The following is a 14,468-nucleotide window of genomic DNA, read 5'->3' on the forward strand; positions in this document are numbered from 1 at the left end:
CAGATGTCGTGCAGTGAGTGTGGGCAAAATGCTGCGCGATTCTGTTAAAATTTCTTAAACAGACTGCCACCCCTATTCCCCTCATAATCTACTCCCCTACTCCCCCCATAATCTACTCCCATCTTGAACACACAAGCCAAACACACTTTCAACACGGGCGTAATATTTTTGTTCATTTCTTTACACACATTTTTTTTTTACAAATACACAGATAAGCGACGCATGGTGCTAAACCAGAGCAATGAATTTCCGCTCATCATCAGCAGAGGCAGTTCAATTCGAATTAAGTTCGTGTGGAATTTACTATGATTCCCTGAGTACTCGGTCGGACGGCGATTTTCTCACGCTTAAAATTGGGCAAATTTAGAGATTTTGCTAATTCTCATTCTCATGCTGCAAATTCGTAGATTTCGCTCTAGAAAGTTTAATTATAAGCTAGGCTCATTAATTACGATGACACACCGTCGGCGCACATGCCCGGTGTGTCCGAACCGTGCAATTATTGTATCTGCAAGAACGAAAACCTCGAATTTTATGCTTCAACGTGCATTATAAATTCTTGTCGGCGTTTTAGCGCAGATGCTCCAGCCGTCAGAGGCATTTGCAAAAGGCACGCGACTCTGGCGTCATAGATGATTCCTCAAACTATGCCCCTTCCCCCAGTTTTATATTGCGTGTCGTTTTAGTGGGCTATAAGCTCTACGGTAATGCATTGGTACGGTACGGAAATGCAAACCGCTATAAATTTATGGTGAATGGAGTAAAGGAACAAGAGCGAACAAAACAACCAGGGTCAACGAGGAAGCAGAGGCGCTGCGTGCTGCATAGGGCAACGATACTGAATGAAAAACGAGACGGAACAAACAGGGCCGACATAATGCTGACCAAATTAAATTTCTTTCTCGGGCTTTTTTTTTTGTTGTTGTTGTAAGAAGTGAAGACACGGCATTGCTCAAAAATGCGCTTTATGATGCGCTGTATTACCACTACTTCTTTACGCCTGGTAGGTTCTTCATGAAAATTCGGTTGTGCTGCTAAAGATCAGATGGCTTCAATGAATGCCCGTCTCCCTGAGCACGGAAAGAAAGCAGGTATGCGACGGCATACGCTTTTAAAAATCAGGTGTCACAAATAAGTGTATGTAACTAGCGCGTTGATTGGAGGACCTTAACAAAGTAGCGTATCCATCACGCGATTGTAGTGTAAAAGGTTGTAGTGTAGTGTAGCGTAGTGTAGTGTAGTACGGTGCAGTGCAGTGTAGTGGAAGGTAGTTGCTTTATATAGACATGCTTGATGTCAGTGAGACAGATACTATCGCGTTCTACGGGATCATCCGCGTGAGATCCTTGCGGATTCTTGAACGTAAATTCCCCAACCCCCGTACCCCACCGGAGACATTGCATTCTAGTCGCGGGTGCAGAAAAGTTTTGATGGTCGCACATTACAGTTTAATGCATTATGCCAAAACAGAAACAATTACTGTTTTCAATTACTGGATTCAGGCTCACCTTCAGCCGTTAAATTATTCAGTCAGTGTTAATGACCATTCTGCTATTGCCCAAATGAACTAGGAACGACAGAATAGAAAGGTTTATCTTGGTACAAGTTTTCATGGCGCATTAACGTCTCTTTAAACGACAGAAAATTAGTTTCGGCAATCAACAAACGAAGAATCAATTGTATTTAAAAAAATTATGAAATATAATGACAGGTGGAATGGAGGAGGTTTGAGCACGGTTGTGAACTCGCTAGACTAATGACTGAATAAATTTAATTGCAAACGCTTTTCTTATATTAGGCTAAAAATTACGAAGTAATGACAGGTAGTAAAACACAATCCACACATCTAAAGAGTGTGATAAACTGTGTTTGAAGGATTTGTATTTGCGCTTTCGTTTTGACAAACTGGCTGTTCACAATATTTATTTTAATGTTTTGTGGTTTGCACTCACACTTGTGTGTGTGTACACGCACACAAACACACACACACACACACACACACACACACACACACACACACACACACACACACACACACACACACACACACACACACGCACACACGCACGCACGCACGCACGCACACAGAAGTACGGGGCCTAACTCCATCGGATGATTCCTGGCTTTCGATTTTTTTACTCAATGCCTCTTTAACTTAATGCAACCGCGTGTATTTGAGGCGGGATGTCGCGGGAGAGTGCTGCTTATTTGCTGCCGTTTTGTGCTCATGGAGCACCGGAAAACAACCGATCCCAACTGAATATACCTCGGATATACTGAATCCGGCCACGAATGGAACACATTTTCTGCCCTCCGAACTATAAATGTAAAAGCATAGCGAAAACTTGTGCAATGTTCTACAAATACAAAAAAATGCGGGGAAACCACTCCGGAGACTGCCTTTTGGGAACACGCACTTCTGCGTACGGTTTCATTTTTTTGCTAAGTTCACGGGGCTGCACGTTGATTTACACAACGCAGCAACAACATTCAGTCAATCTGATGTTCCACTGCGTACTCTGAATCCTTATGTATTTGCTCATGCCACCGATATGTCTGCAAACATCAACACCAAATATTTTGTTTCGAGTTTTAGTGCGCACGCTCGATCCCTTCCGCACAACGACAACACTGCTGTTTGTTACTGGGCCCTAAGCGCCACTGCACGATAACTGAAAGAGCAGGCTGAGTTTTTTAACACTCTGCCATCAATGCTACGGAGGACGGCGCGTTGCCGGTGCGACAAGCGACAAAGATAAAGAAGTGCTTTACTTTCTATTCTTTTATCCGCTCCGTAGAGCTAAAGAAATGGTTTCTGAAAACACAGTTTTTTTTTCTATCGCACCCTGTTTGCATTCTAGTAGATCAAATGCTAGTCCTTATTGGACTTTTGTCGGTTTTTCATTCGTGAATTGTACATAGCGAAGTTCTATTTAACCCTATTGCTGTAGCTTCATCTTAAATAGCTGATAGACCCCGATACCAACGTACGCAAGCTTACAGTGCGTGTAGTGATTTCCACTGTTCGAACACGAGCGGCTGGGAACTGTGCACGTATACAGAGTCTGTGCTGTCCGCATAGCTTGTTTCACCCGCCTCTCGGAGCCGCCATCAGTGCGGAATATTGCGTGGTCAAACTCAGTCAGCTAATTACTAGACGCAGTGCTGTTTGAAGTTTTATAACTCCAAACTGATGCATGCTAAACTGGAAACAGCGCATTTGCCAAGGTGATTACATGAAAACGCCATATCCACAGGTGCCAGATGGGTTATCTGCTAGTCCACTGATAACCATGACCAGTAAAACGATTCACAAATATCTAATCAATCGAGCTGACATGCCGCCCATCTTTTTTTTTAGCCCACCATGTTCAAATTTATTCTGAATTTTTTGTAGGGTGTTGGAGGTATTGCTTGGTTAACAAAGTTTTCCAGAGCACGTGCACTCCGGAATCGCAATATTCAAAGTGTCTCCTGCTGCTCTCTATCTCATGCACCATCCGACCTGGGGTGCTATTTACGTTTGGTGCCACTAATACCTGTGCTGCACGGCCGTTCTAAAGGCCTTCTGAAGGCCTTCAAACCAATTGTCTATCGAGCAACGCATTGACTATCTACTTAGGTGCACTTCTAAGTAGTTAGCGTTCAACCGTCCACTGTGAGTTGCCGGGCAGTGTCACGCTGCCCGCGCACAGTGTCACGCTGCTGCACTCACTGGGGCCACCCCTCGCCCGTCTGCACGGTGAACAAGGTCAGCATGGCCGCCATCACGTTGTCGTAATGAAAAGGCTGGTGCTTCCACAGGCGCCGCTCCACCCTGGGTGGCTTGTCTGCGTCGCTGAACACGTAGTACTCTCCCCTGCGGGTGGAGAAAAGGCAACTCAGCGGCAGCCCCCACATTGCTCGGCCACCCGCGAGCTGCTGCATTCGGACGAGGGCGTCGCTTGCTGCGTGCACACGCCGTCATGAATGCCGCAAACGAGCGCACTTTCACGTTTTCCGAAGGAGAAAAACAGAAAACGCTCAACACATCTCGGTGTCCTCTAGGTTTCTATAGTGGCAGACGCGTGGCTGGTTATAAAAAGGTCGCTTTGCGCTAAGAAGAACATCTAACTTTCAATGGGCACTGAACATCTCGTGCAGTATCCCGGAGGGCACAAAAAAGCAACAACAGAAACGTGCAGGGCGAGCAGCATAGACGGGCAAAATGTTCAGGCGGTCTGGCGAAGCCAGCAGAAGCAGATACTTACTTGCATTCTTCCCGCGATAGCTTGGACGCGTCGGTGCAATAGTGAAACTTGCCATTGAATAGTTGAACGGATATCACAGCAAAGATAAATTGGAACAAAATGTACACGATGAGTATGTTGAACACATTCTTGAGGGACGTGACCACACAGTCAAACACGGCCTAGAAAAAGATTGGGACGTTATGTTACAATGCTTTTTTTACGCTGAAAATGACGGAAAACAATGCAGATGCACTAAATGATACCAATCAACGGATAGTAGCTTACCTTTAGCTTAGGGACGCGTTTAATGGTTTTCAGAGGCCGCAAGACTCGTAGGACCCTCAATGATTTGATGGTGCTAAGGTTTTGACCTGTGGAGCTTCCCCTAGAATAAAAAAAGTTTCACTGCTCACGAACAGGGCCCAATTAAACGAAAACCACGAGTCCAGACACTCATTAAATTGCCGGGGCCGCGAACGAAGGATTCACAGTTCTTCACTTTACCACAACTGCATGTTCGTCACGTTACTAGCATTACCAAAACTTCCGAACACACTTACGCAAATGCGAAGGCAATGAGTGCGCAGATGACAACAATGGCATCTAAAATGTTCCAGGAGTCTCTGCAGTAGGCTCCTGGGTGAAAGATGACGCCTTGATCGGCGATCTGAAAAAGTAGGGCAGCGTAAGACTCGAGTGCAAGCCCGTTAAGGCGAAGCGTCTTGCCTTGAGAAGCATCTCGACAGTGAACACCCCCGTGAACGCATAGTCGAAGTAGTTCAATATTCTATTCTTCGTCGAGTCTTCCTCCACGGGGTCTTCCGCGGCTAAGGCAATGCTACTAAGCGTTATGGTGATCATGATGAACAGCTCGAAGTAACGGAGATTAACAATGTAATGGGCGGCTCGTCGGATCCTGCAATGCAGAGGAAGAGTGGAATTAGAGGCGCGGCGAATTGCCAAGTGCGATCTCGTAACGTGCAACAGGACGAGGTTTGTGAAGAAAAACAGCTCGCATTTGCCCAAGCGCAACCACACAGATACACCCGCTGCGATGGCTCAGTGGCTAAGGTGTTGTGCTGCTGATTACTAGGACGCCGGTTCCATCCCGGCCTCGACGACCATTTATTTTGATAGAAGTAAAAAGCGAAAATGACCGCGGATCAAAATCTCGGTGCACGTTGAAGATCTCGGGTGGTCTAACAGAAAGATCCGCAGCCCTTCACTACTGCGCACCTCATAGCCCACGTGTAGCTTAGCTGTAGAGTAAACTCCCGTTTAGACTACGCGCATATTTACAGACAAAACACAAGAGAGCCGGACGGTACTGGAGCTTTTCCCGCCCGTCTATTTTGTGTTTTGTCTGATAATCCGCGCCAGCTTTTATTGTGAATACTACGAACCAACTAGCCCAGTAGCAAGTTTTATTAATTCCGTTAGAACGAACTCGTGTAAGCCAAATTCTCTTATATACTGAACAACGTGGAACCCTCTGTTTGGTTTTCTAACTACTCAACGAAACGAAAAAAAAAACGACCCGATTAAAACTAACACCTTCACACGTACTATCCTGTTCAGAACTTTCACAGTGACCGCCATTGCTGGCGATTCTGCGCAGCGAATGCGGCGGACTTGACCGGGGCATCTACGCTAGCGGCGGGAACGTAAAAAAATTATTCATAATAAACGTTTCTTCTCGAATATGGCTGCCTTTGCGGAGTCCATCCGTGGCGAGCGAGATCCTTGAGGTACCTTCGGAGAATACTTGGAGGACAAGGAGCCTGCACCGATGACGTTTGACGCAGCATATGCTTGCTTAAATTCTTTAGTGATATTTTCTTGAGCCCAACGAAGGCAACGAACGATTTTTAACCTCATTAGGGGGGATAGCGTCACGCGTGAACGCACTCCTGTTTGCACAGAAGCAACGCGTTTGTCCATCACGGACTGGTTGAAGCCACGCAAGGGTGCTTGAAGACCTAGTTTTCTATCAAGCTGAATGAAATAAATGCTTCTCTTTGTTATCTTTTACCGATGTACGTCTACTTCATTCAATCTTTTCAAGTAAGATATTCGGATGCATCCGGGCAAGTTTCCAATTCTTTTTCAAAGGGCACTTCTGATAAGGCGAACCTCTGGTAAGCGGAACAAATTTTCACGCCCCCTCCGAGTTGGCCTTAACAGAAGTTTATTGTTCAAACAGCGTTATCTGCATGAGTGAATGGAAAGACGATGACGCAGAACGCTCACGACACTAGCGCAGCGAATGTCACCATAATATGTGCTCGTGTGACGTGCTTCGCGGACTCGCAGGATGAGGAATCTGCAAGACGAATCTGACGCAGAACGAAAGTCATCACGAAGGCCTGTTGGCCTTAAATACCTTACTTTTGCGGCTATAACAAAATTATTAGAATTACTTTGGTGCGCTTCTGCTGTTTTCTCCCTACAGTTTGCACTGAAAAGTCCAAAACGGTACTTGGTGTCATAACGGATGTTCGAAACGAGTGGGCTTCCCGTAAATACGGCACATTTTCCACATTTTCCACATTTTCGTGGTGGCGCTCAGAGCTTTCTGATTGATTGCTTGATTGATTGATTGATCGCAGGCGATGAGGCGCGCCGTAGTGGAAGGCTCCGGATTAATTTTGACCCCCCCGGGGATCTTTAACGCGCGCCGAAATCTCGTACACACGGGCGTTTTTGCTTTTCGCCTCCATCAGAAAAGCGGCCGCCGCGGCCGGAAATCGAACCCGCGTCAGAGCTTTCTCTTGCTTTGGCCGCAACTTGTCTCTAAACGGGCGGAGCACCATGCTTACGTGGCTCAAACGACATCTGGGGAGACGAATGTAGTACATTATGGCGTCTGTGATTTTGTGGAGCATAGTTATGGGGGCCTGCGGACGTATATACTCCACGTTTATTCTGCGTATTTCACCAGCAGCGCCAATCCCCCAGTGCATATAACCACGGTCGTGGCAGCATCTTAGTTCGTAAAAAGTGAGCGTTTGATATACGCGCCACCGTCATAATTAACTTCAAATGCGTGCACACATGCGTGGTTTTAGGTCTCAAAGCGACACCTGGGAAAATGGGACCAAGCCACGCTGAAAAGATTTTAAGTGCCTTAAGTTGACTGGATTTCTTCACAGTTAACCGAAATCAAGCGCACACGGATGTTTTGTAGTTAACTGCCAACAGAAATATAGCGGCCGCAACCGCAAGACGGCACGAGGTCCTGCGTTCAGTAGAATGTCGTCTCGAGTGCTTAAACACTTAGGCAGACTCATCTGATATGTAGTAACTGACGTACTATATCATGGTATAATAATAAATTAAGTCTCATTGCTACCAAAATACGCAGTCATCATGCATCAAAGAACGACGTACGGATTTGTCGGAGAACAGATGAACATGCAAGAGTACGGCATCATTGGCTTTGGACCAGTTATTTCGTCATCATCCTCGTCCTCCCTAGGAGGTGCATAATCTGGAACAGAAACAACTTCTTTAAAACGCGATCACATGAAATTATGCAGACGGAAGCGTTAAATGCGCTGTTCGATATGTAGCCTCAATATAAAAAAATGCAGACACGAATTCCGCTTCAGAAATTTTAAGACGTCGATTCATATAGGAAACAGAGAGTCAGAGGACACCTAGGCACTTCTTCAGGCTTCATAATGCGAAATCATGAAGTTCACTTGAACGCCTGAGACGCTTTGCTTCCGCCCCCCGTTCTCGAAGGGCTTCATCCTCTTGCCGCTTGCTTCGCGATCCGCTTCCGCCTTACGCATTCGAATGGCTTTGCTCTCTCTCCTGCGAATTGCCCTGCTGCTTGTTCCTGCCGCCGTGTACTGGAAGAGTTGAGGACGATGGTGGATTTCGCTGCCTGTCCGTTCGCTCGTTTGGTTGCGTTCTTCCGCTACCTTACTTCATCTGCAGTGTACGGCCGTGGGCGGCCACCTTTCACCATGTAGCGCTTCGTACACACGTGGTCGAGAAGTCGTTTCGCTCTTAGAGACGCCCACGCCGTCTCCAACGGCGGATTTTTTGCTCACCATAGGCCATGTAATGCTTTCGCACCAATAAGGGCGAGGAGCGGGTATTTTAGTCAAGCGAGAAAACCACACTTCATTCCTACATTTGACCCACTGCACTGTACGGATTGTATAGAACGAGCCCCCAAAATGTGTCCGTGTCTGCTCAAATCCACATTTTCGTGGTGCCGCTCAGCTGACCGTACTCCTGAAAATACTGCCGAGTGACTGGAATGCGACAACTACGCTGCGACCCCACAGTGACGAAGGCATTAATTACGGAAGTAGGTGCGCGAGAAATCATAGGTGCATATACGTGAATTTAAATGTGCGGATACGTACCTTCATCAACATCAATGTTGTTATTGTCGTTGGTTCCCTTGAATTTAGATCCCGCCTCCAATTGATTTTCTTGGCTGCAGTGAGAGAAAAAAAAACAATGGACACACAGAGGCTCAATTGAAGACAGCAAACAGGAGCAATAACACGGACGTACGATAAGGAGCAAACGGGCACTCACAAGCGGAACGTCTTCCCCTTTCCCGGCGCGCCGCTCTGGGGTGACGGCGGGCAGATGTTCACCTGAGGCGGGTCCAGGCTACCCGTGGTGGCCATTTGCAGATCAGCAATTTCTTTCTCCAGCTCCTCCTTCGCTCTCTGCATAGGCGCGGTTTGGAAGAGGCGGCATCAATGCAACGGCGCCCGGAATCGGGACGAACCCGGAGGGGCAGACGTCGAAAGCCAACCACAATCAGTAGCTAAGCCATGAGTCAACCCGGCAAAAACAAACAAGCCAAATAAACTTCCCCTCATCATATCACGACATATGTATAGCAAATATTTCGGGAGTTGCGGTGACGAAATTAGTCCACACCGTGAACTTGCTTAACCACTTTGGCGTATACTTCGCCTGTGTGGACGAGTCAAAACACTAGAACGCTGCTGCACAGCTGGACAGTGGACGATAAACTCGCAGGGGAGTGGAAAAAAAAAAACACGCGTGATTGTAATGGTACATTCGCTATTGCCGTATAGAAGCTGTGCGGCACGTGTACCCAAACACGAGCTGGAAAAGTTGAGCTTCATTTTTGTTTAGATCCGCAATTTCGTCTGCCTTATCATTCTCTCGCCACTAAGTAGATGCGCCATGACATCGTAGTCATCATGGATGTTGAGGATCTAACAGTTTTTGTCAAATTCACGAATTCGCCTTTGTCTGGCTGTGCGCCCTCGCTACCTTGTCGGTCTCCCCATCATGCTTGCGCGATTTGCTATTGTCGTCCTTCAACGCATTAAAGCAGAAGAATAAGTATTATCATCATTATAATATTTTTACAATTTGCTATTTCACCAGCCTTCCTCTTTCCGGAGCTGAATTGAACGCGGCAACTGCAAGGCCGGTAAACTTTGCTTCCTCCAAAGTAAATCTTGCTTCTCACGCGAACGGCGATGCGGAATGTTCCCAACAAAAATTATTGACTGCGACGATAAGAATGGTGACGGCAATGAGAATGGGGCTGATAATGGCAGCGCGAGGGATGTTATATGCATCTAGAAATCAGGCGGCAGTAGCTATATTGTCACAGACAGGGCACATCCAATGGATGAAGACGATGATGATGATGATTCGCAATGACTGGACTAAGGGCGCACCTCTTTCTCCTCTTCCGCGTCTTCCTCCTCGGCAGCAGTAAGCTCCTGGGCGTTTGCCAGGTTGTCCACGGCGATGGCCAAGAATACGTTTAACAGGGTATCTGTTGGCGTCGTCAAGGGTGTTGCCCCCAAAGCATAGCGCGTTATACTGCTTTTGCATTACGTGTATTTGGACGTGCTTAACAGCAAAAAAATGTACGGCCGCACTTCTGGAAGGTAATGAAGAACTTTAACGTGATGCTTGCTTACCTTCCTGTCAACATATACCCATATGTATAAAGCTATAGTAAAACGAGTTTGTTCTGCGGTTAGCACAATGAAGCACGGAACACGGAGCGAAGCGTCGAGTCTTCGTTTTGTTGTTGGTAGCTAAAAATTTTAATCCTAATACATTGTCTTCGCGACCGCATTGGCAAATAAGTTGCTAACCGGCGAAAGAAGGCATTGGAATAAAAGAAAATAAGAAACGTTCGATTTTACTGCGAGACTTTTATGTCTATCTAAGTTTTGATTTGAGGTCCAACATTGACACGCAAAATACTTCAGAAAGCAGGTACCAGTAACGCTTGCCTCTACATTATATGAGACTGATCTTCATCAAACGTTGGTCTCAGAGAGCAGTTCAAGGTGTAACCGACGGCATTGTGTTTGAACAAACGGCAGCCGACTGGTTGTAGACAACAACCATGAATTCTGCATTATCACGTTTTTCTGCACCTTTTATCCTTCTTTGCAAAAAAGTCGTTTCCGCAATGATGGCATAAACCACGTTGAAAACGTGTGGGCAGCTACTGGCACACCTGTTGTTAACAGTGAACGTAAGAAGGCCTTATTTGCCTTGCGAACTTCCGCACGACGGCGCCTCAGCGTAATAATACACGTTATCTAGTGATCAACAATAAACACAGCGCTGGAGAAAAGGATACAGTTGCCAAAAAGGACGAGAATAATGAAGTAAAGGCTGTAGACCATCCCGCCGTGAATTCCATCTTGGGACTGGATGCCATTATACATGACTTCGTTCCAGTCCTCCCCCGTTAATATCTGCAAAAAAGTAAAAATAACAGGCATGTGCTTAGAAAAAAACGTGCTGATCGACATACACTAATTACAGAAAAGACGCTCGGTGCCTCGATTTTGAGCGCAGGAGGCGAGAAGTCAGCGAACGTTAATGCGGAAACAGAATAGAGAGGCCAATACGTCGTTCTCGAAAGTGTAAGAATAGCACAAGAAAAAGTTCTAAAACAGAGTGACAAGTTTGGCAGACGCACTCGCTCCCCACGAGTGGTGGCTTCAACTCCAGACGCAATTCCTAACGTCGTATGGGACTTATACACCAAAAACCAATGCATCATTGCTGCCAAAGAGGATAAAAATGATTAGTCATTGCTTGGCTTCGCTGCAGGGCATCCGGTGTGCGGACGACACCGCCAACGCTTCCAATGACCTTGATTAAGCGCTAAAACTAACAATAGTTGTGATGGCTTTGTAACTGCCCCTTCCCAGCTCTTTTCCCTACGAAACTCTACTTGCTTTTTGTAATCCACACAGCGGACAAGTTAATTTTTTGATCAACTGTAACACTAAGCGCTTAGGAAGTGATATCACAAGACAACGATAGTAGATCTGGAGGAACACTACAATGACAGCTTCAGTGCTTTTCCTGCAACAAACAATCTCACTCCGGCAATCTTCCATTCCATGCAGGATTTTAACAAAAGCCAAGTTGGGTGCGCTCCTTCTAGGAACGGGTTCGGCCGTGCAGCCGAAAAAAAAAACTGTGGTTGATTCCTCTGTCACAGGAATCGGTAAATCACGAAAGTGAAATGTGCAGCGGAATCTGCAGCTGAGCATGATTTGCGAATCGGCGGCTATCTTGTGGGTGTGCTTGGCGAGCGACGTCCTGCTGGCGGGTCGCTTCGCCAAAGGTGTACTGGCGTCATTTCTGTGACGGATACGACGTCAGTGAAATCTTGGTGTATCCCGGCATAAAACACTTCCGTGTTAAAATATAAAACCTGAAAACGAACAACCCTAAGTATAACGTACCCTTTAGTACTGAAGGTTGCTTCCCCGCAAGAACACCCCGTGTGCAGTGGTGCGCCTTTTACAGGCGGCTCGCTTCGTTGTACTGGCGTCACTGCCGTGACGGATATGACGTAAGTGAAATCTTCGGGAATCCCCGAATAAAACACTTTTGTGTTAAAAAAAAAAGAGACGCTGGACGTGTCGTGGCACTTTGTCCACGGGGCCGCCAAGGCTGACCAGTTGTAACCCTAACCTTTAAACCATCGTGCCTAAAGCCATCTTTAAATAAGGCCTCATGTCTTGTCCTGTCCCTCATGGGTCGTCACAAAATATCAGACGGCATTCCCCAGCACCGCAATATGTCCATACCTTGGCTACCGGAGTACCTGAACGAGCGACGCTTGCGAGACGTTGTTCAGTGCTGCGAAGCCAAATGAGATTTCTTTTTGAGGCACATTGCAGCCAGCGACAAGCGCTGTTTTTACTGTGCCCTGTCAGAGACTAAGCGACCGAGCAAAAGCGGCAGCACACCACGTCGCGCTGACCAAAGAAGGTTCGCGTGCAAGTCCGTGCTCATGGCTGTCTGGGTGCGTGAAGTGTCGCAAATGAAATATTACATGGCCCCAGGACTCTTTAAACAGTAGCAGACATTGTGACCTACTTGAAAATTGTACTATACCCGCGATGACACCGAATCGCCGCGGCTTGCTTAGCCATAGTGCGTTGTTAGGAGGCTGGAAATGATTGCCCCCATACGGCACGTACACGGCAGCTGAGAAAATCATCGATTGCCGTTTCGAATGGAGCCCTCAGCCGTCCTGTTAACTGGACGTCTTTATCGAACGATTTATCGTCTGATCGGACTGTCCAAACGAGCTTTAGGTGGTATGAAGTTCCACAGAAACAAGATTGGTCCCAAGACTTCCCCCGCGAGCAGATGCACTGAACGTGGGGCGGCGTGACAGGGAACTCCGTTGAAAAGTGACGAGATGATTTTCACGCTATCTGTAACATTTTTCTGGCGAAAAGGTAGCGGCAGGTACCAGCACACTGTGAAGACGTTGGAAACTTACCTGAAACACGGTGAGCAAGGCAATTGGAAAAGTGTTGAAATTCGCCGGCGGCGTGCCATCGGGAAAGTTAAATCTGCAAAGAGACGGGCAATGTAAAAAAAAAAAAAAAAAAAAAAAAACTGATACGAGCAAGGGTTGATTTGTATTCGTATTTTCTATTTCAAAGAATAAGCCAGTTTAAAGTGTCTCTCTATTTCAAAGTGGTTTCGTGGCGTCACGTGACAACTGACTGTGGGTGACAACAATGTCAGCTATCCTGGCACCACGAAAACCGAACGTTTAAGCAGATTGATTACCACGGTGCATGGAGATGTGAACTAAAGAAATGTTTAACATCAAATACACCTAAGGTTTCTTTTGCGCTAAACATTGTTTACATGTATGGGCCGTGCCACTGGTGCTTATAAGTTTGGAAAGGCCTCGCCTCTATATGGTCCGCATTCGTGCTTTTGGTTAAGGAATAAATGCTTGTCGTAACGGTGTACGGTCCACTGGGAGTTCAAAAACAGCCTAAAAAAGTTGATGAAAAAAAAGCGACGCAAGAGAATGACGCCAAAAAAAAAAAAATCCCACCGGGGTTCGCCAAGATTTTGTAGTGGTTTTGAAGTGCTATGTTGCCTTGTATTCAGTAAGCGTTACAGCATGGGCATTTGTGACCACTTGTGCGACGCCGCAGGTTCCGCGTGACAAATTGTGCAGCCAACCAAGTACGAGCGCAAGGCGGCAGCGATGAATACAGCGTTCGCATACTCAATAGATTTACATGCACCTGCTTTTCCACACTGCCCTTGAATGATCATCCCCCGGCCCTTCATAATAAAAAAAAAAAAAAAACGCCATCTGCGCTGTGACATCACGCAGTGGGAAACTCTACTGCGTAGGAACTTGGACCACATTTTTGGAGTCAAATCGTATGCCGGGCCTCTCCACTGGCCAATTTCGCTCCCTTGGTAGCACTGACTGGTCGTTCAGATGCATTGTGGTGAAACAGACCCACGGGAATTCTTTATAGTGTACCATATTCTTTCCAATATGGCGTTGCAGCGCGCGAATGCGCGGGCCCATTTGATGAACCAAGTTCGTAGTGTGGTCTTGAAACAATGTGATCAAAAAAGTGTTTTAACCAAAATTAAACGCTTTTCCAGTGAGCCTCCGGTTGTGGAAGAGACAAAACTAGTGAACACACCTAAAAGGATTGTGGCAGAGCCGCACAATGTTACGTAATAGGGAGCGGAGCGTGTGCGTGCCTTTCCCAGGTTTTTTAAAAACTTGGAATTTGGTTGCACGCGCGTTTACACTATCAATCCGACATAACAGATCGCTGGGACACAAGGTTATAGCAAGGCGAGGGGTCCCCTATGACAACTGTCAGAGGGTCGTAGAGTTCACGGGGACCCTAGCGTTGCCACATATGCTGCGTTCATGACAGTCTATAGAAAAGA

The 14,468-nt window shown here is 46.6% G+C and overlaps 1 protein-coding gene across 9 annotated transcripts in view; it reads right to left on the reverse strand.

Annotated features, from left to right (window-relative positions):
• Cac (calcium voltage-gated channel subunit cacophony) overlaps positions 1–14,468 on the reverse strand; it is a 906,370-nt gene that overhangs the window by 59,851 nt on the left and 832,051 nt on the right. For all 9 annotated transcript variants that reach the window (XM_077679772.1, XM_077679785.1, XM_077679745.1 and 6 more), the window contains 11 exons: positions 13,027–13,099; positions 10,852–10,969; positions 9,926–10,026; positions 8,793–8,929; positions 8,615–8,688; positions 7,623–7,722; positions 4,959–5,148; positions 4,793–4,899; positions 4,518–4,617; positions 4,251–4,411; positions 3,716–3,859 (listed from right to left, as the gene is read on the reverse strand). In XM_077679772.1, the coding sequence (XP_077535898.1) occupies positions 3,716–3,859; positions 4,251–4,411; positions 4,518–4,617; positions 4,793–4,899; positions 4,959–5,148; positions 7,623–7,722; positions 8,615–8,688; positions 8,793–8,929; positions 9,926–10,026; positions 10,852–10,969; positions 13,027–13,099 (1,305 nt within the window). The remainder of the gene's footprint in view (positions 1–3,715; positions 3,860–4,250; positions 4,412–4,517; positions 4,618–4,792; positions 4,900–4,958; positions 5,149–7,622; positions 7,723–8,614; positions 8,689–8,792; positions 8,930–9,925; positions 10,027–10,851; positions 10,970–13,026; positions 13,100–14,468) is intronic.

The sequence above is a fragment of the Haemaphysalis longicornis genome, unplaced genomic scaffold (assembly GCF_048455015.1).
Source record: "Haemaphysalis longicornis isolate Haplotype H1 unplaced genomic scaffold, Haemaphysalis longicornis Haplotype H1 scaffold_1, whole genome shotgun sequence".
In the NCBI taxonomy this organism is placed as follows: domain Eukaryota; kingdom Metazoa; phylum Arthropoda; class Arachnida; order Ixodida; family Ixodidae; genus Haemaphysalis; species Haemaphysalis longicornis.